The sequence below is a fragment of the Prionailurus viverrinus genome, chromosome C2 (assembly GCF_022837055.1).
Source record: "Prionailurus viverrinus isolate Anna chromosome C2, UM_Priviv_1.0, whole genome shotgun sequence".
NCBI lineage: Eukaryota > Metazoa > Chordata > Mammalia > Carnivora > Felidae > Prionailurus > Prionailurus viverrinus.
In genome coordinates, this window is record NC_062569.1 from 63,269,053 (window position 1) to 63,282,921 (window position 13,869).

Below are 13,869 nucleotides of genomic sequence, written 5' to 3' on the forward strand. Positions count from 1 at the left end.
ATATTACTATTGAAAATAGAGATTTAGAAAAGACATATTTTGCTCTCTGATAATGTAACAATGTGGAGAAATTGTGCTACAGCTGTCCCACTTAAAAAGCTAAAATAGGGGCGCCTGGGTGGCGCAGTCGGTTAAGCGGCCGACTTCAGCCAGGTCACGATCTCGCGGTCCGTGAGTTCGAGCCCCGTGTCGGGCTCTGGGCTGATGGCTCAGAGCCTGGAGCCTGTTTCCGATTCTGTGTCTCCCTCTTTCTCTGCCCCTCCCCCGTTCATGCTCTGTCTCTCTCTGTCCCCAAAAAAAATAAATGTTGGAAAAAAAAAAAAAAAAAGCTAAAATAAATAGGATATAATTAAAACAAATTAAAACATTTTAAAACAAAAAAAAAAGTAAATCCTGAGGCGCCTGGGTGGCTCAGTGGGTCGAGTGTCTGACTCCTGATTTTGGCTCAAGTCACAATCCCAGGGTCGTGGGATTGAGCCCCACATTGGGCTGTGCACTAAGAGTGGAGCCTGCTTGAGATTCTCTCTCTCCTCCTGCCTCTCTCCCCTCCCCAGGCTCTCTAATAAAATTAAAATTCAATTAATAAAATAAAATAAACAAAAAACAAAGTAAATCTTGGTATTTTAATACTGACCAACAACCAGGTGATAAAAGAAATACTGTTTTGATACCTTAAGGATTATTAGTCTGTCTGTTCACAGGAGAGATTCTCCTAAGCATATTCTTAACATGAGATTGCTACTTCAGTATCAGAATATGCTGTAAAGCTCACTGTAAATGTTATGAATATGTAATTTTCACAGAACAAAATTTAATAACTAAATATCAAAGTAGCTCCAGATAATGCCTATTTGATATTCTTCCTCTATATTACAATATCTAGTTTTGGCCACCAGTAAACTCTACAAGTTTTTTGGTTTTGTTACAGTAGTTGTTGGTTTATGCTTTAGGAAAGTCAAGAGAATAGAAATACCTTTTGGCACAGGACATAGTACAGAATCGTTTTGACCGAAGAAATTCATTAGCATATCCCATCTTCCCACAGAATTCACACTTGAGCAACTCACTGTCCATTTCTTCTAATGTCTCTAAAAAAGAAGGAAACAAAGGAAAAAAACTTCCAAAAATTTAATTGTGGCAAATTTTAAGCCTCTACTTTGGTTGGATGCAGCTAGTTCAGTCCCTTAAGGACTTAAAGGAATGGTCTTTTAACTTTTCAATCCACAATCACTTTGGCAAGGAAGATACTACAAAAGCAACTGCATCCATCAATTCCCTCTTGCTCCTCTATAAAAACTTTATGGAGTTTTCTCTATATAAGTAAGCAATGCATTTTTAAAGGTTCATTCTGCTAAGAATCCAACATACCTAAAATGTGCAAATAACTTTACTGAGCAGTGTTACAAGAAGTGAAGATGAGTAAGTAACCTTCAGGAGGAACACTTTCAAAAAGCACTGTATAGGCTATGAATTTTGGTTCCCTGTGCTATGAAGATATATAGCAGAGAACACTTCATTGTAACTGGAGACAAGGATGCCTTCAAAGAGGAGCTAAAATTTAATATACTTGATGTCAGAGGAGCATATAAGATAATTAACCTTTTCAAAGATCTGCAATATATAACAGAAAATATAAAGATATAGATACCTAATTATAAAATAGTCCCTTTTATATGTATCGTATAAAAATAAAAATAATTTATATTAATCTTAAAAATCACAAATAATTTTGTCATTTCTAACCTCTGCTCCTTCTTGTCAGAGCACTATTAAGTTAGAATATCCTTCTCCCCCCCCCCCCCCATATCCATAGTTTTCTTCAAGCCATAGCACTAGACCCAAGGAAACCTCCTACCTAAATCCTCCAGTATTCAGCAGCAAGCAATTTAATTTTCATCGCCCACAGCTTTCTCATCTGTAAAATGGGGTTTATAATACCTTTCCCAAAGAACTGCAATGACGACAGTAGGCATAAAAAAGAGGCAGTTCCATTTCCTATTTTCCACATAAGAATTAAGAGTACCAAGACCTGTAATAAGTACTTAAGAACTAAAAACCGTTAACATTCTTAAACCCACCATATTCTACCATGTTCTTGCGTCACCATAATTCCTAGGCCACGTTATGTAAAATACACGAAACACACTTTACTAATTAAAGCTTTTAGCTATGAGTTCCATGTGTGCTTTTCTATGTTACTCATTTAACCAAAGGCTTATTAAGATAAAGAGACTCTGAAATGTAGGCATGGATGACATGTTCTCAGGAAGTTTAGGCAGTCTATCCTAGTGTTATTGGAGAAGCAATGGCAAAGTGCTAAAGCAACATAAGACGGCTACAGCTACTAAAAACATACTCTGAAATATCTGAAGTTCCAGGGGACATCCAAATACATCATCATGACTGATCAAATCATGAACTAGCAAGAGGTCATTTTAAAAAATTTTTCAGGACTATCTTCATAAGTAAAACTCATCTGCTGAGTATCAATGAAGAAGAAATGGTCTCAAAAGAAGTAAAACTAAAATTACTCCTTCCAATGACCTAGAAATGCCTTTTACACAACTGGGGCTCAACAACACATTCCTGGGACCTGATGTCACAACTTCCAGTATTGTTTTCACTTTGTCATGCTTGAAACCTGAACTGACTTTGAAAAGCCTATACAGGAGACAGAACCTCTCAGTCACCTACCACTGACACCAATCTGGCCCTAAAGAGTCTGGTCATCAAGTTGTTCCACTTCCAGACTACACTGAAAGCTTTGTTTAAAAAGTTTCTATTAATTAATGTCGCAATATACAACATGTGATAATAGGCTAGAATACCTTATAAAGAAGAAGAAATGTTTTGGGTCCAAACAGGTATGGTCTAAGGGCTAACAACCTAACAAAAAATGAACATCAGCTTTATTTCTCATAATGAAGAGAGGAACATTAACAGATTCAAAAATCTGTTCCTCGGGGCACCTGGGTGGCTCAGTTGGTTGAGCGTCCGACTTCGGCTCAGGTCATGATCTCACAGTCCGTGAGTTCAAGCCCTGCATCGGGCTCTGTGCTGACAGCTCAGAGCCTGGAGCCTGCTTCGGTTTCTGGGTCTCCCTCTCTCTCTGCTCCTCCCCTGCTCGTGCTCTGTCTCTGTCTCAAAAATAAATAAAAACATTTAAAAAAAAATTAAAAAAAAAAATCTGTTCCAATGTTTGTCAGAATTTTAACAAATTTGGTAACGTTAACAAGTCTACTTTCCTACATTGGTGAATAAAAAATTACAGAGCCAAAAGAGTTCAAAAACTGTTGCTTCAGCTAATAAAGATAGGAGTCTATGGCACAGACAGCTGGTAATTCTCCCCCTTCCATTCTTCACTTTTCTCCTACAGCAAAAAATCCTAATTTGTAACAAGACATAGGGTCTCTGAAAACAAAAACTACAGTTTCTGCCCAAGGTGTGGCCATTCATGACGTGTGATGCCCTTTCCCCCAACTCACTCTTTAGAATGTGAAAATGAAGATTAACTATCTTAGAAATGAAAGCAACATTCTAGGGATGACAGAGCCCTAACACACTGGCAGCTTAGGTGCCAGAATAATCCTTACACTAAGTTTTATTCTACTGAATTAAACTGTATATACTACTAAAAGCCACTAAATAAATGACCTCACCATTTCACCCTATAGTACTTCCCATAAACAGTGAAGTACACAGTAATAGAAACACTTTATAAAATTACCTTGGGAAATTAAATGAAATATTTAAAAATTTGGCATATTCTATGTAAATATCTCTACTGTGAAACAGATTCATCTTTTTCATGGACTACATTTACCTTATAACACTGTGCAAATTTAAATGTACAATGTGTTACATTTATATATGATGATTGCTATTGTAGCAATATTTAGCACCTCCATCACCCTGTTATCCTTCCTGTTTAGTGGTTGGAATACTTCAGTTTTAGTCTCCAAGCAATTATATTATGCATTAGATCTCTATGGTTTATTTATTACTTACTCCTTGCTCAGATTGATCATCTTTAAATCTTTCTTTGCCTTACTCTGGTAACTTACCCTGTTAAACCACCCTTTGCCTTATCCTCCATAAATCCTTTCCTTTCTCTTCTCAACATAACTACAAGTATCAATTACATGCCAAACCTACATTCATCCTACAGATGACCAGCAGTTTCCAAAAACCCTCTTTTCATGTTACCTGCCTAAAAATCTTCAGTAACCATCCTCTTGAAAAGATAACTCCTAATTACTTGGTCAAATATCCAAGATGCTCTACAATCTGATTCTGCCAGTCTTACTTCTCATTACTTCTCTAACCCAACAGTCTACTTTTTGCTGCCCTCTTATGAAGTTACTGCACATCCTTTGTACATTTATTCATGGTTCCAACTTAAAAGGTTCTTCCTGTTCATTAACTTAAATCTGTGTTTTATCATCCCAGGTCAAATCCCATCTTTACAGAAAACTTACCAAACTGGCAATAATCTCCACCAGGTTTGTTGTTGCTGTTGTTTTCCATCAGCATAATCTTTAATCCCATCACCTAGTTCCCCCACTTCCCTTCTGGTAACCATCAGTTTGTTCTTGATAGTTAAGACTCTGTTTCTTGGTTTGTCTCCTTTTTCCTTTGCTCACTTGTTTTGTTTCTTAAATTCCACATGTAAGTGAGATCTTATGTTATCTTTGTCTGATTTATTTCACTTAGCGTGATACTCTCTAGCTCTATCCATGTTGTTGCAAATGGCAAAATTTCATTCTTTTTTATGGCTGGATAATATTCCATTGTATGTAAATATCACATTTTCTTTATATATTCATCTATCACTAGACACTTGGGCTGCTTCCAGTGCTGGTTATTATAAATAATGCTGCAGTAAACATAGGTGTGCATGTATCCCTTTGGATTAGCGTTTTTGTATTTTGGGGGGAAATACCCAATACTGCAATTATTGGAATGGAGAGTAGTTCTATTTTTAATTTTTTGAGGAACCTCCATAGTGTTTTTCACAGTGGCTGTACCAGTTTGCATTCTTTTCAAGTGTTCTATAGAAACAACCATAAAACAAGTAACAAAGTGTCAACAAACACATATCAGTAATTACTTTGAATGTAAATGTACTAAATGCTCCAATCAAAAGACACAGGGTGACAGGGTGGATAAAAAAGCAAGACCCATCTATATGCTGCCTATAAGCGACTCATTTCAGACCAAAAGACAACTGTAGATTGAAAAGGAGGGGACGGAGAAACATTTATCATGCAAATGGATGTCAAAGGAAATCTAGGATAGCAATACTTACATCAGACAAAATAGACTTTAAAACAGACTTTAAGAAGAGACAAAGGACACTATATAATAATAAAAGGGACAATCCAACAAGAGGGTATAACAGAGGATATAACAATTTATGCACCCAATGTCAAAGCACCCAAATACGTAAAATAGTTAATAACAAATACAAAGGATATCATCGACAGTAATAATAGTAGCAGACTTTAACACCCCATTTACACGGATGAACAGATCATCCAAACAGAAAATCAACAAGGAAACAATGACTTTGAATGACACACTGTACCAGATGGATTTAACAGACATATTCAGAACATTCCATCAACCAGGTTTTTTTTAATTGAAGTATAATTGACAAATTAGTTTCAGGTACACAAGATAGTCATTCAGCAATTATATGCATTATGAAATACTTGCTACAAATGTGTAACAATACTACTATATTCCCTATACTGTACTTTCCAGCCACGTGACTTAATTATTTTATGGCTGGAAGTCTGTACCTTTTAATCTCCTGCACTAATTTCACCCATCCTCCCATCCTCTCTCCTTTGGCAACCACCAGTTTGTTCTCCATATTTATAAGTCTATTTCTTTCTGTGGTTATTTTTTTATTTTTTTAGAGAGAAAGAGAGCAGGGAGAGGAGGGAGAGGCGAGAGAGAGACAGAGTGAGCAAGCATGCGAATCTTAAGCAGGCTCCATGCTTAGCACAGAGCCTGATGTGGAGCCCGATCCCACAACAACCCTGGGCTCATGACCTAAGCTGAGGTCAAGAGTCAGACGCTCAACCAACTGAGCCACACAGGCTTGTTTTATCTTTTAGAATTCACATATAAGCGAAATCAGATTGTCTGGTTTATTTCATTTAGTGTAACACCCTATAGGTCCATCCATGTTGTCACAAATAGCAAAATTCCATTCTTTTTTATGGCTGAGTAATATTCCATTGTGATATATACTACATATTTATTCATTCACCTATTGATGGACACGGGCTGCTTCCACATCTTGGGTACTATAAATAATGATGCAGTAAATACAGGGGTGCATATATCTTTTTAAATTAATGTTTTCATTTTCTTTGGGTAAATACCCAAAAGTAGAATTACTAGATCATATGCTATGTCTTTTTTTAGTTTTCTGAGGAACCATCATACTATTCTCCATAGTGATCGCATCAATTTACATTCCCACCAACCATACATGAGGGTTCCCTTTTCTCTACATCCTCACCAACACTTCTTATCTTTTTGATACTAGCCATTCTGACTTGTGTGAGATGATACCTCATTGTGGTTATAAAAGCACAATGTGGTTTATCTCAACTAGTTTTAAAACTTATTTTAAAGTCCCAAGTTCATACTGTCTATATACTTCATTTAAAACTTACTATATGTTACTCCTTAGCTATCTTACATTCATCAGTTCCTACTGGGTCAAAAGCTCCTCTCAGGTTCTAGCACAGTCTAACATATGCTGTATGTCTATTATATTATAAGCCATGAATATATGGCATATGCTGTGAAGCTTCCTAAACAGTTTTCCATTTTTCTCCAATGTATACACACAAGACAGCACATTATATGTGCTTTTAAGTTTAGAATGTTCATATATACACTTATTGTAGCTATAGGCCAAAAAAAAAAAAAAAAAAAAAAAATCCCTGTACATTCATCTTTACTATTCTTCAGCTCAAATGAAACATTTTCTCAGAATAGTATGTATAACTAAAGTATTCAGGAATTAAGTGAAATTAAATTCATAACAAAAGGTAAAATGTAGACACTGTTGGATTCTGATTTGAAAAATAACTATAAAAGGATATTTATACAATTTATATAATTGAGGAAATCTCAATATGAACCAGGTACTAGATGACCTCAAAGAATTACTATTAATATTGTTTCGTGTGACACAGCATTATAGTTATTATATGAGAAAATGTATGCATTTTTATTTATTTAAAATCTTTTTTTTTTTTTAACTTAGTGGGTTTTTCCTTAATGTTTGTTTTTGAGAGGGGGGAGGGGCAGACAGAGGGAGACAGAGGAGCTGAAGTAGGCTCTATGCTGACAGCAGGGAGCCCAACACAGGGCTCAAATTCATGAACTGCGAGATCATCACCTGATTGACGTCAGACACTTAACTGCCTGAGCCACCCAGATGCCCCGTATATATTTTTAGAAATGCGCAATGAAATGAGGACTTTTTTTTTTAACAGAAAGGAGGAGGGAAGAAAAGAAGAGAAAGAGAAAAGTGACAGAAAGGAAGAAGGGGGAAACAGAGGGAGGAAAACAAAAGAGATGGATGAAACTAGCGTGGCAAAAATAATGTTTGAAATTGGGTAACAGTGTTGAGTCTGGGTGAGGATTCATTATACAATTCTGATTTGTGTAGGTTTGAAATTTCTCATTGTTAACATTTTTTTAAGTAAAAGAAACCAAACTGATCTCAATATAAGTTAGCAGTAAAACCAAATTTGATACTATCATACTCTTCCCTGTTCAAATAAAAAATAAACCAGGGATGAATATATTGCAACAGTTTATAAGGTGGTAACAATGACACAGGTGCCTTCCTTTTAATAATCAGGCAAACTGTGGGCAAAGACAATTATATATATTGTTTACTAGCATGCTATTTTGTTTAATTTAGCAAAGTACAGGCACACAGTACATGCTCAATAAACATGTGAAAATTAATTTCAGATGAAATACACTAAGATACTGAGGACAACTACTTTGACACAGATGTTTATAAAACCACTACTGTGCAGCCCTGGCTACACTGAATGTTATTTGATTCAACTGTGTTGCAAGGACAGGACCATGATCAGAATCAATAAAAGGTATCAGTTCTGAATGCATCTGTGTTCATTCTGGAATATTCACTATTAGACTAAAGTCTTTAAAAGAGGAGTCTCTAACAATAAGAAGATTTAGTGATATTTTCCTTTTTGAACAAATTTAATTACTTCTTGATTGACAGGTACATCCTTAATACAACTGTAATTCCCACCTGACATCAAACATCAGAATATGGAAAGCCTAAAACCAAACAACCCAGGAGTTTTAAAATTTTAAGCAACCTCAGTCTGCTTAGAAAAAGAGAACTGGTTGTTTTGATGCTAAAATTCTGAACTACTTTCATATATAGGGGAACTTTTCCCTCCCACACTCCTTCAAAGGTCAATCTGACATTATGCAAATTAAACATCTTGCTATTTGAATTATTTAGCCATTAAAGGTCTGATTAGCTTTCCATTTACTTTTGTCTTCCCAGTGTGAAAATATGTGTAGAATAAAAATCCATATTGTGTTTCAAGCAGTAAAAGTCAAAGTTAATTTAAACAGTATCTTAAGTAAAATCCACAAACCTTCAGCAATCATGTCTTCCATTTCTGTGTCAGATGAATTATCTCCATGCTTTGTATTATTCTGTAGCTCTGGCTGAACACACACAGAGTTTATCACCTGATTATCCAAAAGAGGCCTTTTTTTCACAGGCTGTTCTATTAGCAAAGACGAACGGCTCACCTTTAAATGAGACAGAGAATAAAACAATCTTTTAAAAGGTTTTTCAGAAATAACTTGGTTAAGGGGCCCCTGGGTGGCTCAGTCGGTTAAGCATCCAACTCTTGATTTCAGCTCAGGTCATGATCTTACGGTTCATGAGACTGAGTCCCATGTCTGGCTCTGCACTGACAGCGCAGAGCCTGCTTGGGACTGACTCTCTCTCTCTCTCAAAAAAAAAAAAAAAAAAAAAAAAAAAAAAATCTTAAAAAAAAAAAAACTTAGTTAAAAAAACCCTCTTGAAATGAATAGTATCTATGATAATTTACTTGTTCAGCCAATCAGGTCCATCATTAAGAAAATTTTAGGCAATCTAGACATCAACAGTTTGTTATTTCAAGTCATCACCAATATGGATGCTTCAAAATCTGTCAAATAGAACCTAGTGTTCTAGTTTAGGCAAATAGTTTAAAAATGTCTTTGGGGCACCTTGGGGGGCTCAGTCGGCTAAGCATCTGACTTTGGCTCAGGTCATGATCTCACAGTTCATGAGTTCGAGCCCCACACTGGACTCTGGCATGGAGCCTGCTTCAGATCCTGTCTCCCTCTCTCTCTCTGCCCCTCCCCAGCTCACACACTATGTCTCAAAAATAAACATTAAAAAAAATTACATATTTTCATGTTTTGAAAAATATGTAATAAATTTTGATTAGCCAGTATCCTCAACTTATTTTTTTTCTGCAACAACTTTTAAGATTTATTTTTCACGTACAAAACTTTTTACTTAAAGAGTTACCGCCTTAGGATAGATCATTATTGTATGTATTTTAAAAATAAGAGAACTATAGGGCACCTGGGTAGCTCAGTTGGTTAGGCATCAGACTCTTGATTTTGGCTCAGGTCATGATCTCATGGTTTGTGAGATCGAGCCCTGCATTGGGCTCCATTCAAAGCACAGAGCCTGCTTGAGATTCTTTCTCTCCACCTCTCACTCTCCCTCTCTCTGCCCCACCCCTGCTCGCATATGCGTGCGTTCTCTTTCTCTCAAATATTTTTTTAAAAAAGCCAAGAGAAGTAATGTTCAAAGTGTTTAGGTGATTTCTTTACAGAAGCAGAATCAGGCCTAGAACTCAAGTCTCCTGACTCCTAATTCAGCAGCCTAATCCAATATAAAAACAAAAAGAATTGGAAAAATCCTCAAACATTAACAGTAAAATCAACAACAAAATATTCACTTATGTTCAGTATACTTGGTTAAGTCATGAATACTTATTTCAGAAATATTTTCAGCAAAAACAACCCAAAAAAAACATTTACTGATTTGCTAGTGAACTTTCAGCTAATCTGAAATAGAACCTCCTATTTCTATTTAAGAATGCTGGTTAAGTCTCCAGTATCTGCCACAGATGGTAAATGATGCTTACTGTAAATTCTACATTTAACTTCAGAGAATAATCACCCATGAACTTTTAAATTTTGTTCATTTCAGTTAGTATATACATTATGCCTCAAGTAAAATTTACAAAAAGGTATTACTAAAGAAACTGTAATATGCAGTGCTACTAAGAGTTTACACTTCTGCTGTGTGAATATATTTAAATAATCTTTCCAGAAAACAATTTAGCAATACATATACCATGAGTCTTATGAATACATATGTAATGTGATCCAGTATCTGTACTTCTAGGAATTCATCCTAAAGAAATTATTACTATTTATCTTTTATTTATTTTGAGAGAGCACATGCACAAGCAGGGGAGGGGCAGAGAGAGTGAGACAGAGAATCCCTAGCAGGCTCTGCACTGTCAGTGTAGAGCCTGGCCTGGGGCTCGATCTCATGAACTGTGAGACCATGACCTGAGGCAAAATCAAGAGTCGAATGCTTAATTGACTGAGCCACCCAGACACCCCATTATGGCTAAAGAAATTATTAAATAATAGAAACCTAAAACGCCCAATAATGGAAGAATTACATAAATTATAGTTGTTCATAAAGCAGAGTATTATGTAACCTTTCAAAATATTCCCAAAGTACTATTTATCATATGAGAAAACAAATGCTCTAAATATACCATGTGACAGATGCAGAACTGTATATATAATAGTCTTGATAATATGAAATATATGTATATAAAACAATACACATTGTGGTATTACTGAGGATTATTTGTTCTGTCCATTTCCCATATCTTCCATTTAAAATAATGTCATTACTTTTGTAATCAGGAAAAAAAAGTTATAGTTGACATTAATAATTATTAATAATAGCAGCTATGGATATTAAGCGCCAGGCACTGCACAAAACAATTTACGCACATTTAATCCTCACAACAACCCTAAGAGCAAAGTATAATCTCCATTTGCCATATGAGCAAAAATGAAGATCAAAAAGGTTGAGTGACTTAACAAAGGTTACAGTATGCAGCACTGCCAGAATCCAAACCCTGAGGAACAGGGAAAAAAGACTGTTGTTCCACTATCAGAATTCCTATAGGAGATCCACATTTAATACACGCAGTTAACTGAAAAGAAAGGCAAATGATGAGGCAACCCACTATCACAATGCAAGATCTTCACCACCCATAAATCTAAAAACCCAGATGATTCAAAGGCCTTTGAAGGGAATTATTTTGTTTCCTTGTCTTATTTGGCTTTGACTTTGGCCACCTGTCTTTGATTTATTTTCTAAGGAAAAATGTTCTTCTCTAGGTATTAGCATATAAATTACATACAACTAGTCTCAAATCATAAGACTCTCAGTGACAGAAACAGCACCTCCATTTTGATGTGAAGATTTTAAAACATTTTTAAACATTTTTAAACCATTTTTAAAATCTGACTGAAGGCAGAGATTTAAGAATGAGAAAATCTATTTGCTAATTTAAACCATCAACTGGATAACTTCAGAAATATTAGGTCACTAGGAAGTTATGATTTCATGCACTTAAGTTAAAAGTTCACAAAGTAATCACACTATATAAGAAACACCATTTTAGGGGTGCCTGCATGGCTCAGTTAAGCATCTGACTCTTGATCTTGGCTCAGGTCATGATCTCATGGTTTGTGGGACTGAGCCCCAGGTAGGGCTCTGTGCCAACAGTGCAGAGCCTGCTTGGGATTCTCTCCCTCTTTTTCTCTGTCCCTTGCCCACTTGCTCTCTCGTTCTCTCTTGAAAGAAATTTAAGAGAAAAAAAAAAGAATAAAAAACAAAAAAAAAAAAAGAGAAAGAAACACCATCTTAGAAACATAAGGCACTTTTGTGTAATTTCAGTCCCCTTAAAAAAAATTTAAAAATTTATTGCACTGGAATAAACTTCCAACTATCTTTCTCTAAAAATTATAAAAATCAACATCCTTAATATCCTGAAATTTTTCTTAGTTTATATATAGCTAGTATAAAAATTCTAGAAATGTATTTGGAAATATATAAAGAATATATATAGAGAGAAATTCCAGGCAAGAGATTGACTTTTTTTTTTTTAATGTTTAGTATTGTTTGTGTGTGTGTGTGTGTGTGTGTGTGTGTGTGTGTGTGTGTGTGTGAGAGACAGACAGAGAGAGAGCGCGCGCGCACGCGCATGCACACACAAGTGGGGGAGGGGCAGAGAGAGAGGGAGACATAGAATCTGAAGCAGGCTCCAGACTCCAAACTGTCAGCACAGAGTCTGATGCAGGGGCTCGAACTCACAGTCTACGAGATCATAACCTGAACCAAAGTTGGATGCTCAACCGACGGGAGCCACCCTGGCACCCCGACAACTTTTTTGAAATAAAATTACGAGCAGTTTATTAAAGAACAATACACTACATTTAAAAATAATACTACATGAATAATTTTTAAAAATACAAATTTGCTTACTACTTACAGGAAATGGCTCCAATCCCTCCTGAATCACAAAGCCTTCAATAACATGCGTTAAAATCTGTGGTTTAACAATAGCCTGTGGAGGTTTGTTTTCTATACTGGGAATGCTGCTGGGTACAGAAGTACTATTACTCCTTGTGGTAGCAGCTGGAAGTAAGAGTGGAGGTGGAGGAACAGAAACATGTGAAGGATCTGATGGAGATTTAATTACTGAAGCACTGACTGATGCCACAGCAGGTAATTCCACTTGCTCTGAAAAAGAAAAGTCAGTTTTTATCTTTATCATTCTGTGCAGGCAAATATGAAAAAAAATTCAAGAATAAACATTAACAGCAACAATAGTTAAGATCTAGTGCTTTAAAACACCATCCTAAGAACTTTGTATTTAATCTCATTTAATCTTATGAGATAGAAGCCACTATTATCCCCACTTTACAGAAGGGGATAACTTGCTATAAAAGTTATCATTCCAACCTTGGTTACAGGTTACATTCCAACCTTGCCCCATAAGACACAAAAATATTTTAGAATGTCAACTTAAGAATATGAAAATTGTTGCTTTTTAAAAATTTTTTAAGCTAAACAGATATTAAATTCCCTGTGTTCCTGTTTATATATTCCAGATGGCATGGCGGGGGGGGGGGGTGGTTGGTGGGGAGTACTCTGAAAGTACACTTAAATAAAAAAGGATCATAAAATCCATAAAGTAGAGATTTTTAAAGGATTACACAGCATTCATCACCTTTATTTCAAGCAGTAAGGCTAATCCAATCCATGTACATTTTTTTAATACCTCTTCAGTGGCAATGTGTATGTCAGTTTGGAGAAACACTTTAGTACCAGGCAATTGCAAAACATTGAGCTGGATCACTGTGATTCCTCCCCTTCAAACTCTGATGACCACATTAAGATAGACCCCACAGCCTATGATAGAGACTTTACCTAGCCGTACAATAGCACCAAACTGTATGAAAGCCGTACGATAGCACCAAACTTTACTGACTGTATGAAATAGAAAGAACCGGCTGAAAGCTAAAAATATCAGTAACTAGAGATGTCTGAGAAAAATAACAAAAAAAAAGAGCACATGTGTAAAGATAATAGTATGATTTACTGAGCACTTACATGCCAGGTACTGTGCAAATGCCTCACAGGTTGTAACTCAATTAATCCTCAAAACTAGCCCAAGG

The 13,869-nt window shown here is 35.9% G+C and overlaps 1 protein-coding gene across 10 annotated transcripts in view; it reads right to left on the reverse strand.

Moving 5' to 3' along the window:
* PHC3 (polyhomeotic homolog 3) overlaps nucleotides 1-13,869 on the reverse strand; it is a 91,283-nt gene that overhangs the window by 26,283 nt on the left and 51,131 nt on the right. For 8 of the 10 annotated variants that reach the window (XR_007155488.1, XR_007155489.1, XM_047874211.1 and 5 more), the window contains 3 exons: nucleotides 12,681-12,931; nucleotides 8,679-8,838; nucleotides 974-1,088 (listed from right to left, as the gene is read on the reverse strand). Coding sequence is in view for 8 of the 10 variants with exons in the window: in XM_047874211.1 (XP_047730167.1) it covers nucleotides 974-1,088; nucleotides 8,679-8,838; nucleotides 12,681-12,931 (526 nt within the window). In the remaining 2 variants the exon portion in view is untranslated. The remainder of the gene's footprint in view (nucleotides 1-973; nucleotides 1,089-8,678; nucleotides 8,839-12,680; nucleotides 12,932-13,869) is intronic. The other 2 variants (XM_047874213.1, XM_047874215.1) reach the window with 1 other exon arrangement.